Source organism: Cicer arietinum, chromosome 7, assembly GCF_000331145.2.
Source record: "Cicer arietinum cultivar CDC Frontier isolate Library 1 chromosome 7, Cicar.CDCFrontier_v2.0, whole genome shotgun sequence".
In the NCBI taxonomy this organism is placed as follows: domain Eukaryota; kingdom Viridiplantae; phylum Streptophyta; class Magnoliopsida; order Fabales; family Fabaceae; genus Cicer; species Cicer arietinum.
In genome coordinates, this window is record NC_021166.2 from 62,365,612 (window position 1) to 62,379,556 (window position 13,945).

A 13,945-nucleotide genomic window follows, 5' to 3' on the forward strand; every position below is an offset into this window, starting at 1 on the left:
AAACATCCTTTTTTTAGACTACATTTTACTTACATTACAAATTCTGCTACTTTATTGCTAAATCTTTGAAACCTATGATATACAACTTATAATTTTTATCAAAAAGAAAAAAGCTTATAAATAATAAGTCTCTCAAACTATTTTTCATTTAGTCCCAAACTTATAAATAAACTTATAAATAGTAATTAAAAATATACAAGACAATTTAACGCAATAATAATATGTATTATATATATTATCCTTATCTCAAGTTTCAATCTGAAAATTTGATGAATTAATTATAGTAATATTTGTAATCTACTTTAAGACCAAAAAAATATATATTAATATATTTTTTTTAAAAGATTGATTTTATTAAATAAAAAGTGGATTGACGGACATAGAAAAATATGTTAATATCAATAAAAAAAATTACTCATGAAGAGCAACAAAGTTATAAGTAAGATCAAATGTGTAATCTCTTTAATCTTATTTATTTTATTTTTGAGGAATCTGACCTTATTTATAAACAAAAAATATTATTGTTTCACATGTATTAAATATTAGTTACTATTACCTAAAAATATATTAGTTACTATGATATATTATATACTATTTAAAAAAATATTAGTATTGAGATAATCTTAAATTAGTAATGTAAAAAAATAATTATCTCATTATAATATGTATTGAGATAATCTAAAAAAATATTAGTATTGATAATCTTAAAAAATTAATCTTAAATTCGGATTCAAACCTTTCAAAGTCTGACCTGACATAATCTATTCTCATCCATAATCCTAATTTATTTCAAAACTACAAGGCGTTACAATGTAATGCAATATTGACATCAACTATTGAAGTGGTTGATCAAAATTAATGACCACGTGTTCAACTTGACCCCAAGTATTTTATGATCTATCTTTATTTAGGTTTGTATGCTTATAACAAAACTTAGAGTTATACTTTAAATGAAATTGCTTTCAATTTTTTAGGTGAGGAAAAATAATATTTGAAATCAATGACAATAACTTTTTCGATGTACTAACACCTGGATTTTAAAGCCCACTTTTAATTTTTGGTCTCCCAAACCACAAAATCAAATTAAACAATGACACCCTTGTAATGCTATTTACAAATCTTGACTAATATGAAGGTTTGTGTATTGTGACAAAATTGATAATTATGAGATTGGCAGATCATGTTCTTAAATTAAAATTTATTTCAAGCAAAAACATAAGCAATGTCATCTACATTCCTAGCATGTCAATGTGAGCATCACAAAATCACTTGGAACGTTTGGTCTTCCAAACTACAAAATCAAATTTAAGATTGATACTCTTGGAATGTTGTTGAGAAATCTTAACCAATCTATAAGTTTTTGTAAAGGAACAAAGTTAAAAATTATGAGATTGATAAACCATGTTCTTAAAGCAAAATTTGTTTTAGGCAAAAACATTGACATGCTCATTTACATTAATTTCTCGCATGTCAATGTCACCATCGCAATCTCCATAAACTTTCAAATTGATAAGGGAACAATTCTCTATAATTGTCTTATACTCAATGATTATCAACACATTTGAAAGGCAATCTCTAGACTCATAAAACAACAATTCTCTGTAATTGTCTTATTCTCAATGGCTATCAACAAATTTCAAGAACAATCTCTAAATAGTGTTTGGACTTATATTTGCCGAGATAAACTTTTACTCTTGGATAGTTATATGTGGCAACCTCCAAAATTAAAACAAGAAAGATTTGAAAAATTTAATTCACATGATAAAGAAAGGAAATTCACACCCTGCACAACTAATGTTGTATACTTATATTAAAAGAGGTCTTCCAAAACCTTCCATCAATAAGTTTTCTAATTCATTATTACTACTTTTAATAATATGTTGTTAAAAGTCTTTATTGCATTTTTGCCTTGAATGTATGTATGAAATTAAAAAACAAATATGTCTGTGCATGGTAAGTTAAATTAAAGTTAATTATAGCCTCACTAATTTTATTTTTATTAAAACAATATTGGGATCTGACCCAATAATTAACCAACAAAACAGAAAAACAAATAATTGCAAAGAAAAAACGAAAACAGAGAACGTTTTGGGTTTTCTGCTGAAAACAGAGAACGTTTTGGGTTTTCTGCTGAAAACAGAGAATGTTCTGAAAATCAGAAAACGAAGACTGATTATCGTTTTCTATTTTCTGCAGTTTTGAAAAAACAGTTTTCACAATCAAATCAAACGAAAATTAAAGAAGGATTAGGGAAGAATAACACTTAGATTTATGTGTTTGCTCTCAATTGATGAGACCTACGTCACGGGCAAGTAAGCAAGATTAATCCACTATTAATGATTGAACTTTACAAGATTAAAGTATTCTCAAGATTGATCTCTTAATATTTATCATTGTTTATGAACCAACAATACAAGCATTTCTCCCTTTAATCTTCTTTATCTGAATTTCTATGAATCATGAATTGCATATGCTTCTCTTAGTTTTCCAGCTATTACTGCTACAATAACCACATTACATTACAACTGCTACAATATTACAACTTTATTAATAGTATATACAAGCAAACTAACTATAACTACTACTAGAAAACCCATTTTAGTTGTCATATTTAACGTCGGCTCCCGACTCTGACGCTACTGTGCAAATTTTTTTTTTGATTTTATTAATGAGCAGCGTCAGCTTAGCCGACGCTAAATAAAAAAAACAAACGCTAGTTTATTTTTTAAAATTTTAAATTTTTATTTTAATATTTAGCGTCGAAGTGGCCGACGCTACGTTTATGATTTTTTAATATTATTTGAAAAATTAATATTATATTTTATAATAAGTTATCACCCCTCTTCTCATCTCAATACTCTCACTTCATCATCAACACTCGTATCCCTCATCTTTTTCATTTAACCCTAACTTTTGAATCCATCACCCACTCTCAACCCTCTCAATGTCGTCACCCACTCTGTATTCACCATGAAGCTCAACCTATTGTCGCCGCATCACCGTTTACATTACGACACTCACTCTCGCGCATGTCACCCAGTATGAACCCTAGCTCTCAAACCTGTCACCCTCTCGAACCCGTCACCCATTATGTCATTGTCGTCAAGCTCAGCCTCTCGTTGTCACATCATCGTTTCCCTCACCTCACTCACTCTCGTGGCCTCACTGTTTCCCTCACTCTTAGTTTCGCCATCTCACTCTCGTCTCTAGTCCATTTTCAATGTAAGTGTTGTCGTCTCACTCTTAGTGTCGCTGTTTAGGTGTTATTGCATTTCATTTGTGTATTTGTTTGGACATAATGTGAGATCAAATTTACGGAATCAATTCAGATTGTTAATGTTATTATTGTTGATTCTTGATTGTCAATTTCAATTGTGTGATTCTTGATTTTTTTAATTTAGGAATATAATGTAAGCCAAAGTTATTACTGTTTCTTCCTGATCTGATTTTGTTATTACTGGAATGTTCAAACTGATTTAACTATACTGCAATGTTCATATTGGTTATAACTGTTTCTTGAGAAAGATGAGGTTGCTAATTTGGCCGGTAACATGTTTTATGGGAAGATGTCAGATCAGAAAAAATCAATAAGAACATTGACTTACATTAATAACATTGCAGTAATAACTAATAAGAACCAATAAGTTGAAAAAATCAATTTCATAAGGTAAGCAACCTGTTAAATCAACTTATTGGTTATTGGTTGAAGAAGCTGGTTGTTGAAGAAGCTGAAAGTTGAAGAAGCTGAAAAAATCAAGTGTTGAAGCTGAAAGTTGAAAACCATTGAAATCAATTGAAACTAAAGCAATAGCAGAGTTGTTATTTGGTGGATTATCACAATAGAAACCTTTGTAGTTGCATATATTTGCTTGTTTAATTTATTTTAGAAATTGGATTATATATTACCTTATTAATTTTTTCCAATTTACTAGAGAACATTTAGAAAAAAATTTGGAGGAAGTACAAATACAACTTGACGACACAAGTGTAGATAGTGCTAAAGAGATAGATGGAACAACAATACTTAAGTTATGGACACAATCTGCAGGAGGTCGCACTCGTGGTCGAGTTTATGGTACGAGAGACTTATCTGTTAACCTCTGACATGGGTGTATATCGCTTACACAACAATCTCGGAATCCTTCTAATTCTATGACTGGGAAATCTTTAGAAGCGGAGAGGGCAGCTATAATTAGAGCTGAACAAATTGCTCATGATGCAGTGTCCCAAGCTCAAGTGGCTACCAAGGTTGCCGAAGAGGCTAGGGAGCATTCAAAGAAGTTAGAGAATGATTTTGATGCATTAAAGCAGTTTTTTATAGATAAAATTGACGCTTTGCACCGCCAATCAGTGGGTGGATCATCTAATGCAATTCATCCTCATTAGCATCCTCATTACGATGATGATTTGGACGACGTGTCACTGGACGAACTTTGATCTCATATCTTGTTATGCTTACTTTTTATAGTCATTGGTTGACAATTATGTAATAGGTCACTTTGCTATGTTATTATTTGATACTAAATTATTATTTTGTAGTTTGAGAACAACTGATACTTTATGGTTTATTATGTTGTCAATGCAATGACTTTTAGGGTTTTTAAGTATCAATTATTTTATAAACGTTAAAATATAATTGAGCAGGTGCCAAAAAAACAAAATTAAATAAATTTATAATTAGCGTGGGCTTTATCTGACGCTAAGCGTTGTTGACTTTTCAATGTTTGACTCTAGCGTCGGCCAGGGCGTAGAGAAAGTATAAATAAAGTTGACTTTTGTTATATCGTAGCGTCGGCTTGCTGACTCTTTTAATTCATCGTAGCGTCGGTCACACCGACGGTTGACATTTATTTGACTTTAGCGTCGGTTCGCCATTTTTTTATGTCGTGTCAACGGACTTTACTTGCGTCGGATGTTTTATTTTAATTCGTAGCGTCGGCGTAGTGAGGGTCCAGCTGACGCTACCATAGCGTCGGATGCTTTTGGCCGGCACTACGTATTATCTTCGACTATTTTAGCCTAGGCCCGACCCCGACGCTAAATTCAGGTTAGCGTCGGCTTTTGGCTTATTAGCGTGGGCTTTTTGCCAATGCTAAATCCAGTTTTTCTAGTAGTGAACCACCTATCATAACTAACTTGGCCAAAGATAGTTATAACAACTACTAAAGCTTAACCAACTTTAGTTATGTGATTTGAGGCAAACATTCACAATTTTAGTAGTGGTTGAAGCAAAAATGATAGATGTCCACCAAATCACCACTTTTTTCAATAACAAACGACTATTATTGGGTTGGTGATGCTTCGCTGTATTCATTTATATGGACATACCGTCCTTAATTCGTTGACTTTATTACTGTCTTTTCTTTTTAATTTTTAATGGTTAATTAATTAATACTCTCTTCGGTCACTATTTTAAAACAAATAGCAATGACTTCAGTTTTGGAGTAGTAGTTTAGGTTTATGGTGTTGTATTCGCACAACACAATACATAAAAATAATTGCTTCTTAATTATAATGAAGTTATCATCTCATCCAAACGAAACTAATTATAACAGTGACAAACTCCACTTAATTAATTAACATGGTAGATAAGGCCAAAACAATGAAGAAGATTGACGTGACTAACATACACTAATGAATTCCTTATGAAAACTCAGGAAAAGGGTGGAAAAAATGATCATCGTGATGATGAAGAGAATCATGATAGAAGAGGCCATACATGATATCATCATCATGATCATGAAATTGAAGAGTTGATAATAGAGGAGGAGGAGGAGGAGGAGGAGGAGTATTATCATCTAAGATGATGTGCTGATGAACAGGAGGGGGGAGGTGCTGATGATCAATATCGAAGGAATTATTAGGTGAGGGAATTACTAATTCCTCCTTATTACAAGAAAAAGATGAAGATGATAAAAAGGAGCAATCTTGTTTGGTTGGAGTTGGAAAAGTGTTGTTAAAAGAAAGTAATATGGAGGAATTGGTGTGATGAGGAGGATCAAATATGATATCTGCAGGGTTTGGTAAGTATTTGCAAGTGTGGTGGGTGTAATAGGTGCTCTTATACAATGGAGGCTTCTCTTGAATTCTCTGCACCTGTTTGGTTGCGTCGCATCTTTCTTCAAATTTGTGACTGCATCTGTAGTAGTTCCTGCACCATATATATATATTAATTTCAGAGGCATATATTATTAATTCATTTGTAATTAATTACTCACCTTGCATATTTGGAAGTCTGGATCGTTTTTTGTCCATACTTTCTCCATTGATGTCCATCATCTGTTTCACTTTCTGACACCTTCTCCCATGTTTCTGTACTTTTTCTGCAAATTAACAAACATTAATTAAAACTCTTATTAATATATATAGTAATTAGAAAGTGATTAATTAATTACCTTCTTTTGTAAGATCCTCTACCAGTGGCGGAACTATCTTGAGAGTCCTCAGATTTAGTCGTGAAGGAAAAGTCCTTAATTTGATTCTGATGTTTGTTCAAAAGGAAGAGTGTGTTGGTAAATGAGTTGAGAATGTTGTTGAGTAGATGATGGGCATGATTCATCTTCACCACTGCAACATCAACTAGTATTTGTCTAAGTTCATCAGCAAACTCACGCCCTCTCACGACCTCCTCCATTATTGCCTCATCCATTCTCAATAATATTAATTCAATTCAATCCTCTTACTTTCCTTTTCTGTCTACCCTTTTATTTTAATTTAACCATCCATCAATGGAGCTATATATATATATTTATATATCGATGGCTAGTAGCATTATTGTATAATTATTATTCCCTTTCCTTCCCTCTTCCTATGCTCTTGTATATGCACCTATCTATTTATTTAATTAATTAATTACGCGCTTAATTACATTTAGCCTATTATATATGCAACTTGCAACCCTAAACAAATTAAATACACCAAGTCCAATTCCATCGATCCAATTGCCAAGTTATCCACATATATATCTTGGCATCCAACGACCATAGATGTGCCACGTTGAATTAGGAGATGTCATAGTATGTCATTGGATTACGTCACAGTGAAATTAATGGTTAATTGTTATGAACGAGCGATGTTGCCCTTCCTGGTATTGTGGATCTCGGATATATTAAGGTAAAGACAAGATACAGGTAGTTGTAATCTAGAACTAATAAACCGGTTCCATGATCCTTCGTGCATATTAGTTATTAGTTTGTATTAGATATATATCATTTAAAGTTCCTTTCAAAAAAATCATTTAAAGTTTGTTAATTTAGGTACGATCACTGTATAATATGCACTCTACAACAATTGTAATAACTTTTTGGGTCTCTCTTGTGTTAAAATCAACTTTTAATCCTTTTATTTTTAAAATATTAATTTTGGTCTTTCTATTAATTAATTCTTGAGATTTTTCTAATTCACCGTCAATTTTTATGATGCGATATTCATTAAAATGATATTTGTGAGTTGTATAAAATATTTTTTATGTTATTATTGTGGTAATTAATTATGTTTATATATTAAATATTAAAAATAAATTTATAATATTTATATATTAAAATACTTAAAATGAAAATTTAAAAATTCAAAATATTTTAATAAAAATATTTAATATTTATTTATTTTATTTAACTTTTTTTATTAATTTAAAATTTTAATATATTGATATAAAATATTTAAAATTTATTTAATTTATTTTAAATATTGTAATATTATTTTTTTAAATTTAAACTTATTACATTTTAATATTAATTTTATTTATACATTAAAATATTAAAAATAAACTTATTATAAATTAAATATTTAAAGTTAAACTTAATAATTAAAATTTTAAATATATTTATTTAAATATATTAATAAAATTAATTATAATAATAATGACATGAAAAATATTTTATTCAACGCACATATAATCTAAGTGTCATGTCATTAATGAGAGAGCCATATTATGGGACAAAAAAAATCCCAATTAGATAATAGGGGGACTAGAAAATCGATTTTAGAAATGAAATGACTATAAGTTCATTTTGAACAAAATGGATAGATCAAGAGTGCATTTAAGCCTAATTTTTTCTCCTTCTATTCAAGGTCAGTTTTTTGGTGGATCATCTTTATAAGTGGTCTACTATGGACTAATACATAAAAATTATCTAAAATTCTTACGACGAATAAATACTTTTTAGAAATAATAGTTTGTGATCCTCCTTGTCTTTATGAATAAGGTGATCACTTAATTGATGTCAATTCATCACAATATGCATATTTGTTTTTTATACGGTTATCAAATCGATATTATTTAAATCACTATAGTCAAAAAATTAAGACATTAACCTCTACATCTAAAAGACATGTATGTGATCGTTGAAGTTTTAAACATTTTTTAGAATTGGTCTATGGTGGACTACGATTCATGTTAAAATTTACCTTCATTTAATTCTAAAGTTCATCATTCTCATCGTATATTTTTCCATCCGATTTTGATGGTGAAATTTTGGTTCTAATTTGCAATGAAGAAAATTTCATCAAAGAAGACGAAGAATGTTCTTCAAAATCTTTCAGCAAGATTCGTCAATTCAAGATAACGTTAGCATAAAGGATGACGACAATTGTACGCATAAATTTTGTGATTTTGATTCTGTTGTGATTTTGATTGTATGAATCATTTGTTGCTCCTCTATCTTATAAGTTGAGAACCAACTTCATCATTTTCTATTTCTTCTTGATGGATTCGATTAATCAGTGTTCAGAAATTGAGAAGTTGATTTTGACAATCACCATACTGACACCAAAGACGATGGTTCAGCGAACCAACCTGATAATATTTCCTCCATACTCAAATCAGGTGTTCGATCTCGGTGGAACATATATGTATAAGATGTCTCTATTTCTCTCGTTCAATCTCCTCATTTGTTTTTGTTGAGCGTGTTTTTGATGGTTCTTATCATTTTCATGGCAACAAAATTGTCACTAAGTCGCAGTATTTTCCTTTCGTCGTTATTTGTATATTGATCTAAGATGAATTATTATCCTTAATTAGATATTTTGTCATCAATTCTATGATCTTGTGATTTCTTTTGTAAAAAGAATTTTCTTAAAATATTTCATATTGACAATTAAAAAAAATATATAAAATACTTAATATATAGAGTTAATAAAGATTTAACAAACTAATTACTATTAACTACTTCTAACTAATTTTACTATCTCTAATACAGAATATACTAATAGACATTTAACAAACTATCTACTACTAGTTAGGTCTAACTATTTTTATTATGTCTAACATAAGATATATAATTTTAACATTTTTTTTATCAAGATATTTTCTTAGAATTTGCTTTAGGTTCAAAAGTTTTGGTTCGACCTGACCATAGTGCAATTTTAATTTATTATATATTTTTATATTAATCTATAATAAGTGTAATGATTATGCATTATTCATATAAAATAATTTTATACTCTTGTTCAACGCGAATCAATCATTTTATCATGTAGCTATATATTAGAACCGTGTTTTTTTTAAATTATTAAAATACTTTATTTTTATTGAATGTTACTTTAAAATTAGTTTTTCTCTCTCATCTATAATATATAATAATTTTATTCAAATATCATTTATAATATATTTTAAAGATAATTATAGACTATATTCGTAATCTCATCAAAACTCAAAATCAAAGCTCAATGCATAGGTCACCGTAAAGTTCAACACTTTCAAAGAACAAAACTCCCAATTGCAATAAAAACAAATTCCAAAACATTCTCAAAACCCAAAAAAAGCAAAATCATCGAAAGTCTCAACACCCATTTTCCAAAACATAAATCCTCCAACTCCAGAAACAAAATCAACGAAAATTTCCAAACCCATTTCCCAAATTTCACAAAACTCTAAGAAAAAACAAATTTTGCAATCAAAATTTATAACTTTCAAAATAAACCTCAGTAGCTAACTAACCATAACAAAAACAAAAGCAGTAAAATTGAGCTTATATCGATGAAATAGGTAGCAACAAGAGCAAGCGCAAGAGCAAGAGCAAGTGAGTGTACTTACTACATGCCAAGCAAAAAACAAAAGCGAAGTGTGCTTGTAATGGCAGATCTGGGATTTTGTACGCGTGCGATTTGATTTTCGATGACTTTAGTAGATATAATTAAGATTTTTTTTTTTTAACTTAGAGATATTAAATATACAGTAAATTTCAACATAAATAACTTACACTTTCGGATTCGAATCCGAGAAAATACATCCAATCTAAAGATATTAACATTTGCCACTAGGACATAAGGATTAATTTAAAGATTTTAATTTGAGAGTTTTGATTTTTTCTGGATTTTTAGGAATAAGTTAACGAAGGTGGTAATGAAGATAATAAAAGTGACTAAGTATGTGAAGTAGACGATAGTTTTATTATTATTTATTTTAAATTTTATTAAAAAAAATTATTAAAAAATAATAGAATGTGGCTTGACACATCAATACATGAAATAAATAAAAAATAAAAAAAAGTTTTGTGTAAGTTTAAACATATAAATAATTAATTTGTGACAAAAAGATTAAAAAAAAAAAATCAAACCGTTATAACTAATAAGATAAATGTAAAATAATATACTCTTTAGACTTTATTTATAAACAAACTTTTCTTGTTTGACATATTTATTATAATCATTATTACACTAAATTTACATGGAAGTATACACTTGTTGATTTTTTCAATAAAAAAAATCTTATAGTCGGTTTTAATAAGTAGTAATGGATTGATGAGAAGAATTATGCATGTATATGGCTAAGGTTTAGGTGTTAGTTTTGGACCAAGCAAAGCAAAGTGGATAAAAGTGAAAGAGGAAGACGTGGCAAAAGAGGTGCCTCAGTGGTAACGTTAGTTGTAGTTTGGAGGAAGTTGGAATTAGCATCATCATCAGCATGGCTTCTCTGCTCCATCCAACTACAACTCCTAACACCACCACACTTAAGCAGCCGCGTAATAATTGCTTCTGTCCCTTAAAACCCACCATTCCATACAATGTTTCTTTCTTAACTAACACAAACCGTTTCAAGACCAATTCTACTAAGTGCTATGCATTTTTTGATAATGTGGACCACTTCCCTGCTCTCCTCCGATCAGGACTGCTTCAGTTTGAAGATCTACCAGACATGCAGAGGTGTGAAGTTCTCGTGTTTGGTGCTCTCATATGGCTTTACTTAACTGCAAGACCTGGTGTTCTCATTGGTGCCATTGATGCTTACCTTCTTGCTCCTCTTCAACTCGCTTTCGACAATCTTTCTGGAAGGAGAAACTTGAAGACCACTGATTTTCTTGTTGGAGATAAGCTCGGTGAAGGCTCCTTCGGTGTTGTTTATTCCGGTCTTTTGGATCCCAAATCTAAGGATAATAAAGTCATTCTTAAAAAGGTACCATTCTTATTTCCATGATTAAGTTAGTATTAAGTAGTAATTATTGTTTAATATTCCGCTGCAGGTTAAGGTTGGAATCCAAGGGGCCGAAGAGTTTGGTGAGTTTGAGGAATGGTTCAATTACAGGCTATCTAGAGCAGCACCTGAAACATGTGCTGATTTCCTTGGAAGTTTCGTAGCTGATAAAACTAACTCACAGTTCATAAAAGGTGGAAAATGGCTTGTTTGGAAGTTTGAGGTTAGGTGCTCTGCCTCATATTTCTATTTCATTGAAGTGGTTTTGCATGTTATCTTGATTTATCATCTTAGAACATAGTACATCCATTAATCAATGGGAGAATTATCGATGTCACAGGGAGACCGTACTCTTGCCGATTACATGAAACAACGCAACTTTCCTTCAAACTTAGAATCTGTAATGTTTGGACGCGTCTTGCAAGGTGTAGACTCTTCTAGGCGAAATGCATTGATCATCAAGCAGATCATGCGCCAGATAATTACTTCTCTAAAGAAAATTCATGATACAGGCATCGTTCACAGAGATATAAAGCCAGCCAACTTAGTGGTTACTAAACGGGGGCAGATTAAACTCATTGATTTTGGTGCAGCAACAGACCTGAGGATCGGAAAGAATTATATTCCCAACCGCACCCTTTTGGATCCCGACTATTGCCCTCCAGAACTATATGTACTCCCGGAAGAAACACCAAGTCCTCCACCGGAGCCTATTGCTGCTTTCTTTTCACCAATCCTATGGCAGGTTTAATTACTTATATCTTAATTATGTAGTTAAATTTAAGATTCACCTGTAGGGTTTTCAGTTCCAGTGAAAAATATCGGCTAAGATCTGTTCACATACAATGGAATTCTTCAGTGAATTACAATTTTGGAACTCCTGCTTAAGACATTTCTAATATAGGAACATTATCTAAATGAGTGGTTAATGTGTTAATCAAATAATTGACTGAATTAATCACTCTCCTTTGTCTTTTGCACGCGTGCCTGCGCACACACCGACACATATATATTGCATTGGAAGTGCTAAAGGTGAGTTATGTGATTATTGTTGCAGTTAAACAGCCCTGATCTGTTTGATATGTACTCTGCTGGGATTGTACTCCTGCAAATGGCAATACCAACCTTAAGGTCTCCTGCTGCTTTGAAGAATTTCAATTTGGAAATAAAAACATGTGGATATGATTTGAAAAAATGGAGGGAGAATACTCGCCTCAGGCCCGACTTCCAAATTCTTGATAGTGAATCTGGTAGAGGGTGGGACTTAGCAACAAAGCTTATCTCTAAGAGAGGTCCCTTAAGAAGAGGACGTTTATCTGCTGCTTCAGCTTTGAGACATCCTTATTTTCTTCTGGGAGGTGATCAGGCAGCGGCAGTTCTTTCAAAATTAAGCTTAAGTAGAAAGTGACCAGCATAATAATGTGAGTATATCATCCTTTTTTATATTTCATTTACTTTTTTAATCCCTATTTTTTATGTGCACTACCTTAGGTGAGTTGAAAAATGCTTGTGGATGCAAAAGGTAGTCTCCAAGTGTATGACAAGAATAGTTTTTTACTGGCCTTGGTTATGGATTATGTGCCGAGATGGTTACCCTTGTACCCTTTATTTTTTGTTTTGTCATTCACTTTTGATGTAAAGTGTTTATTTTTCCATTAGGAGGTCACATTTGAATTCAGAGGTGTCCTACGGCAAGCCCACCTAACTTATGAATTGATAACCATCACATATAAGTAAGCCTGAGGAAATTTACATCTCAAAGAAGGAAATTTTGATGCTATATAGATTTATATTTTTCTTTTGGACAACAAACACTAGCAAGAGCACTTGATGGTTGTAGGGCTTAATCAGCCTTCTCTCTCACGTTTTCTTTCTGCAAAAGGTGAATGATCGTGGATCGGCAGGACCTACCTGTAATTCCATTACTTCGGGTTCTATGGCTTGAAACAAGATATAAAGCCAAGTGGAACTGTATCATCAATGAGATATCTGGTGTCTGTCTTGTTTGATGAAACTTATTTCCAATATGTGATTATGTATTCAATCCCATATGGCACTCACATTAGGGTAGTGTTCTTATATATAATAAATAGCGATACTAATTTACACCTACAATGCTAGCTTACTTTTTTGTTACCAATTGTCATATGAATGTCAAAGCATATGAAGTAAAGGCATTATGGCATCAATACAAACAGAATATTATAGTGAATCCCTATATTTATCTTCACTCTTAGCTTTCTTTGTTGTATCATTTACAAACTGAAGCTGATACTCTTGCATATGCTTCCTGAGACAAGCATGTTTATACAACTAACTGGCAACTTTCCAGATACATGGTGTTAAAGCTCATCGTGATAGAGTACTTTTCTCAACACTTTTTTCTTCTTACAACCCCAGTGGCATCTCTCAGAGCAGAGGGAGTTGAATAGGGCAAGCCTTGTGGATTGAAGAGATATCATGCTTGACGCAGAAGGAGCTTTTGAGAGAACAATGGCATACCCGTCATCCATGTAATCCGTTCCATCGGGAAAG

The 13,945-nt window shown here is 31.4% G+C and overlaps 3 protein-coding genes across 4 annotated transcripts in view; 1 reads left to right on the forward strand and 2 right to left on the reverse strand.

Annotated features, from left to right (window-relative positions):
- Positions 1-5,486: 5,486 nt before the first annotated feature.
- Positions 5,487-7,337, reverse strand: LOC105852555 (WRKY DNA-binding transcription factor 70-like). The gene is made up of 3 exons (XM_012718538.3): positions 6,396-7,337; positions 6,219-6,323; positions 5,487-6,151 (listed from the first exon to the last, which is right to left on the reverse strand). The coding sequence occupies exons 1-3, from the start codon at positions 6,647-6,649 to the stop codon at positions 5,644-5,646; spliced, it is 867 nt and encodes a 288-aa protein (XP_012573992.1). The 5' UTR covers positions 6,650-7,337; the 3' UTR covers positions 5,487-5,643.
- Positions 7,338-10,744: 3,407 nt separating this feature from the next.
- On the forward strand, positions 10,745-13,930 carry LOC101497342 (serine/threonine-protein kinase STN8, chloroplastic-like). 2 transcript variants are annotated; one of them, XM_073364023.1, is made up of 5 exons: positions 10,745-11,392; positions 11,460-11,633; positions 11,751-12,155; positions 12,468-12,831; positions 13,743-13,930. In XM_073364023.1, exons 1-4 carry the CDS (start codon positions 10,904-10,906, stop codon positions 12,816-12,818), a joined length of 1,419 nt encoding a protein of 472 aa, XP_073220124.1. In that variant the 5' UTR covers positions 10,745-10,903; the 3' UTR covers positions 12,819-12,831; positions 13,743-13,930. The 2 variants fall into 2 exon arrangements, with proteins under 2 accessions (XP_073220124.1, XP_004510096.1); XM_004510039.4 differs by lacking the exon at positions 13,743-13,930 and adding an exon at positions 13,070-13,640 and having other exon boundaries at positions 10,747-11,392.
- Positions 13,559-13,945, reverse strand: part of LOC101498124 (mannan endo-1,4-beta-mannosidase 6-like) — a 3,120-nt gene continuing 2,733 nt past the window's right edge. Inside the window, exon 6 of the mRNA XM_073364024.1 lies at positions 13,559-13,944. Within this exon, the coding sequence (XP_073220125.1) occupies positions 13,753-13,944 (192 nt within the window). The 3' untranslated portion in view covers positions 13,559-13,752. The remainder of the gene's footprint in view (position 13,945) is intronic.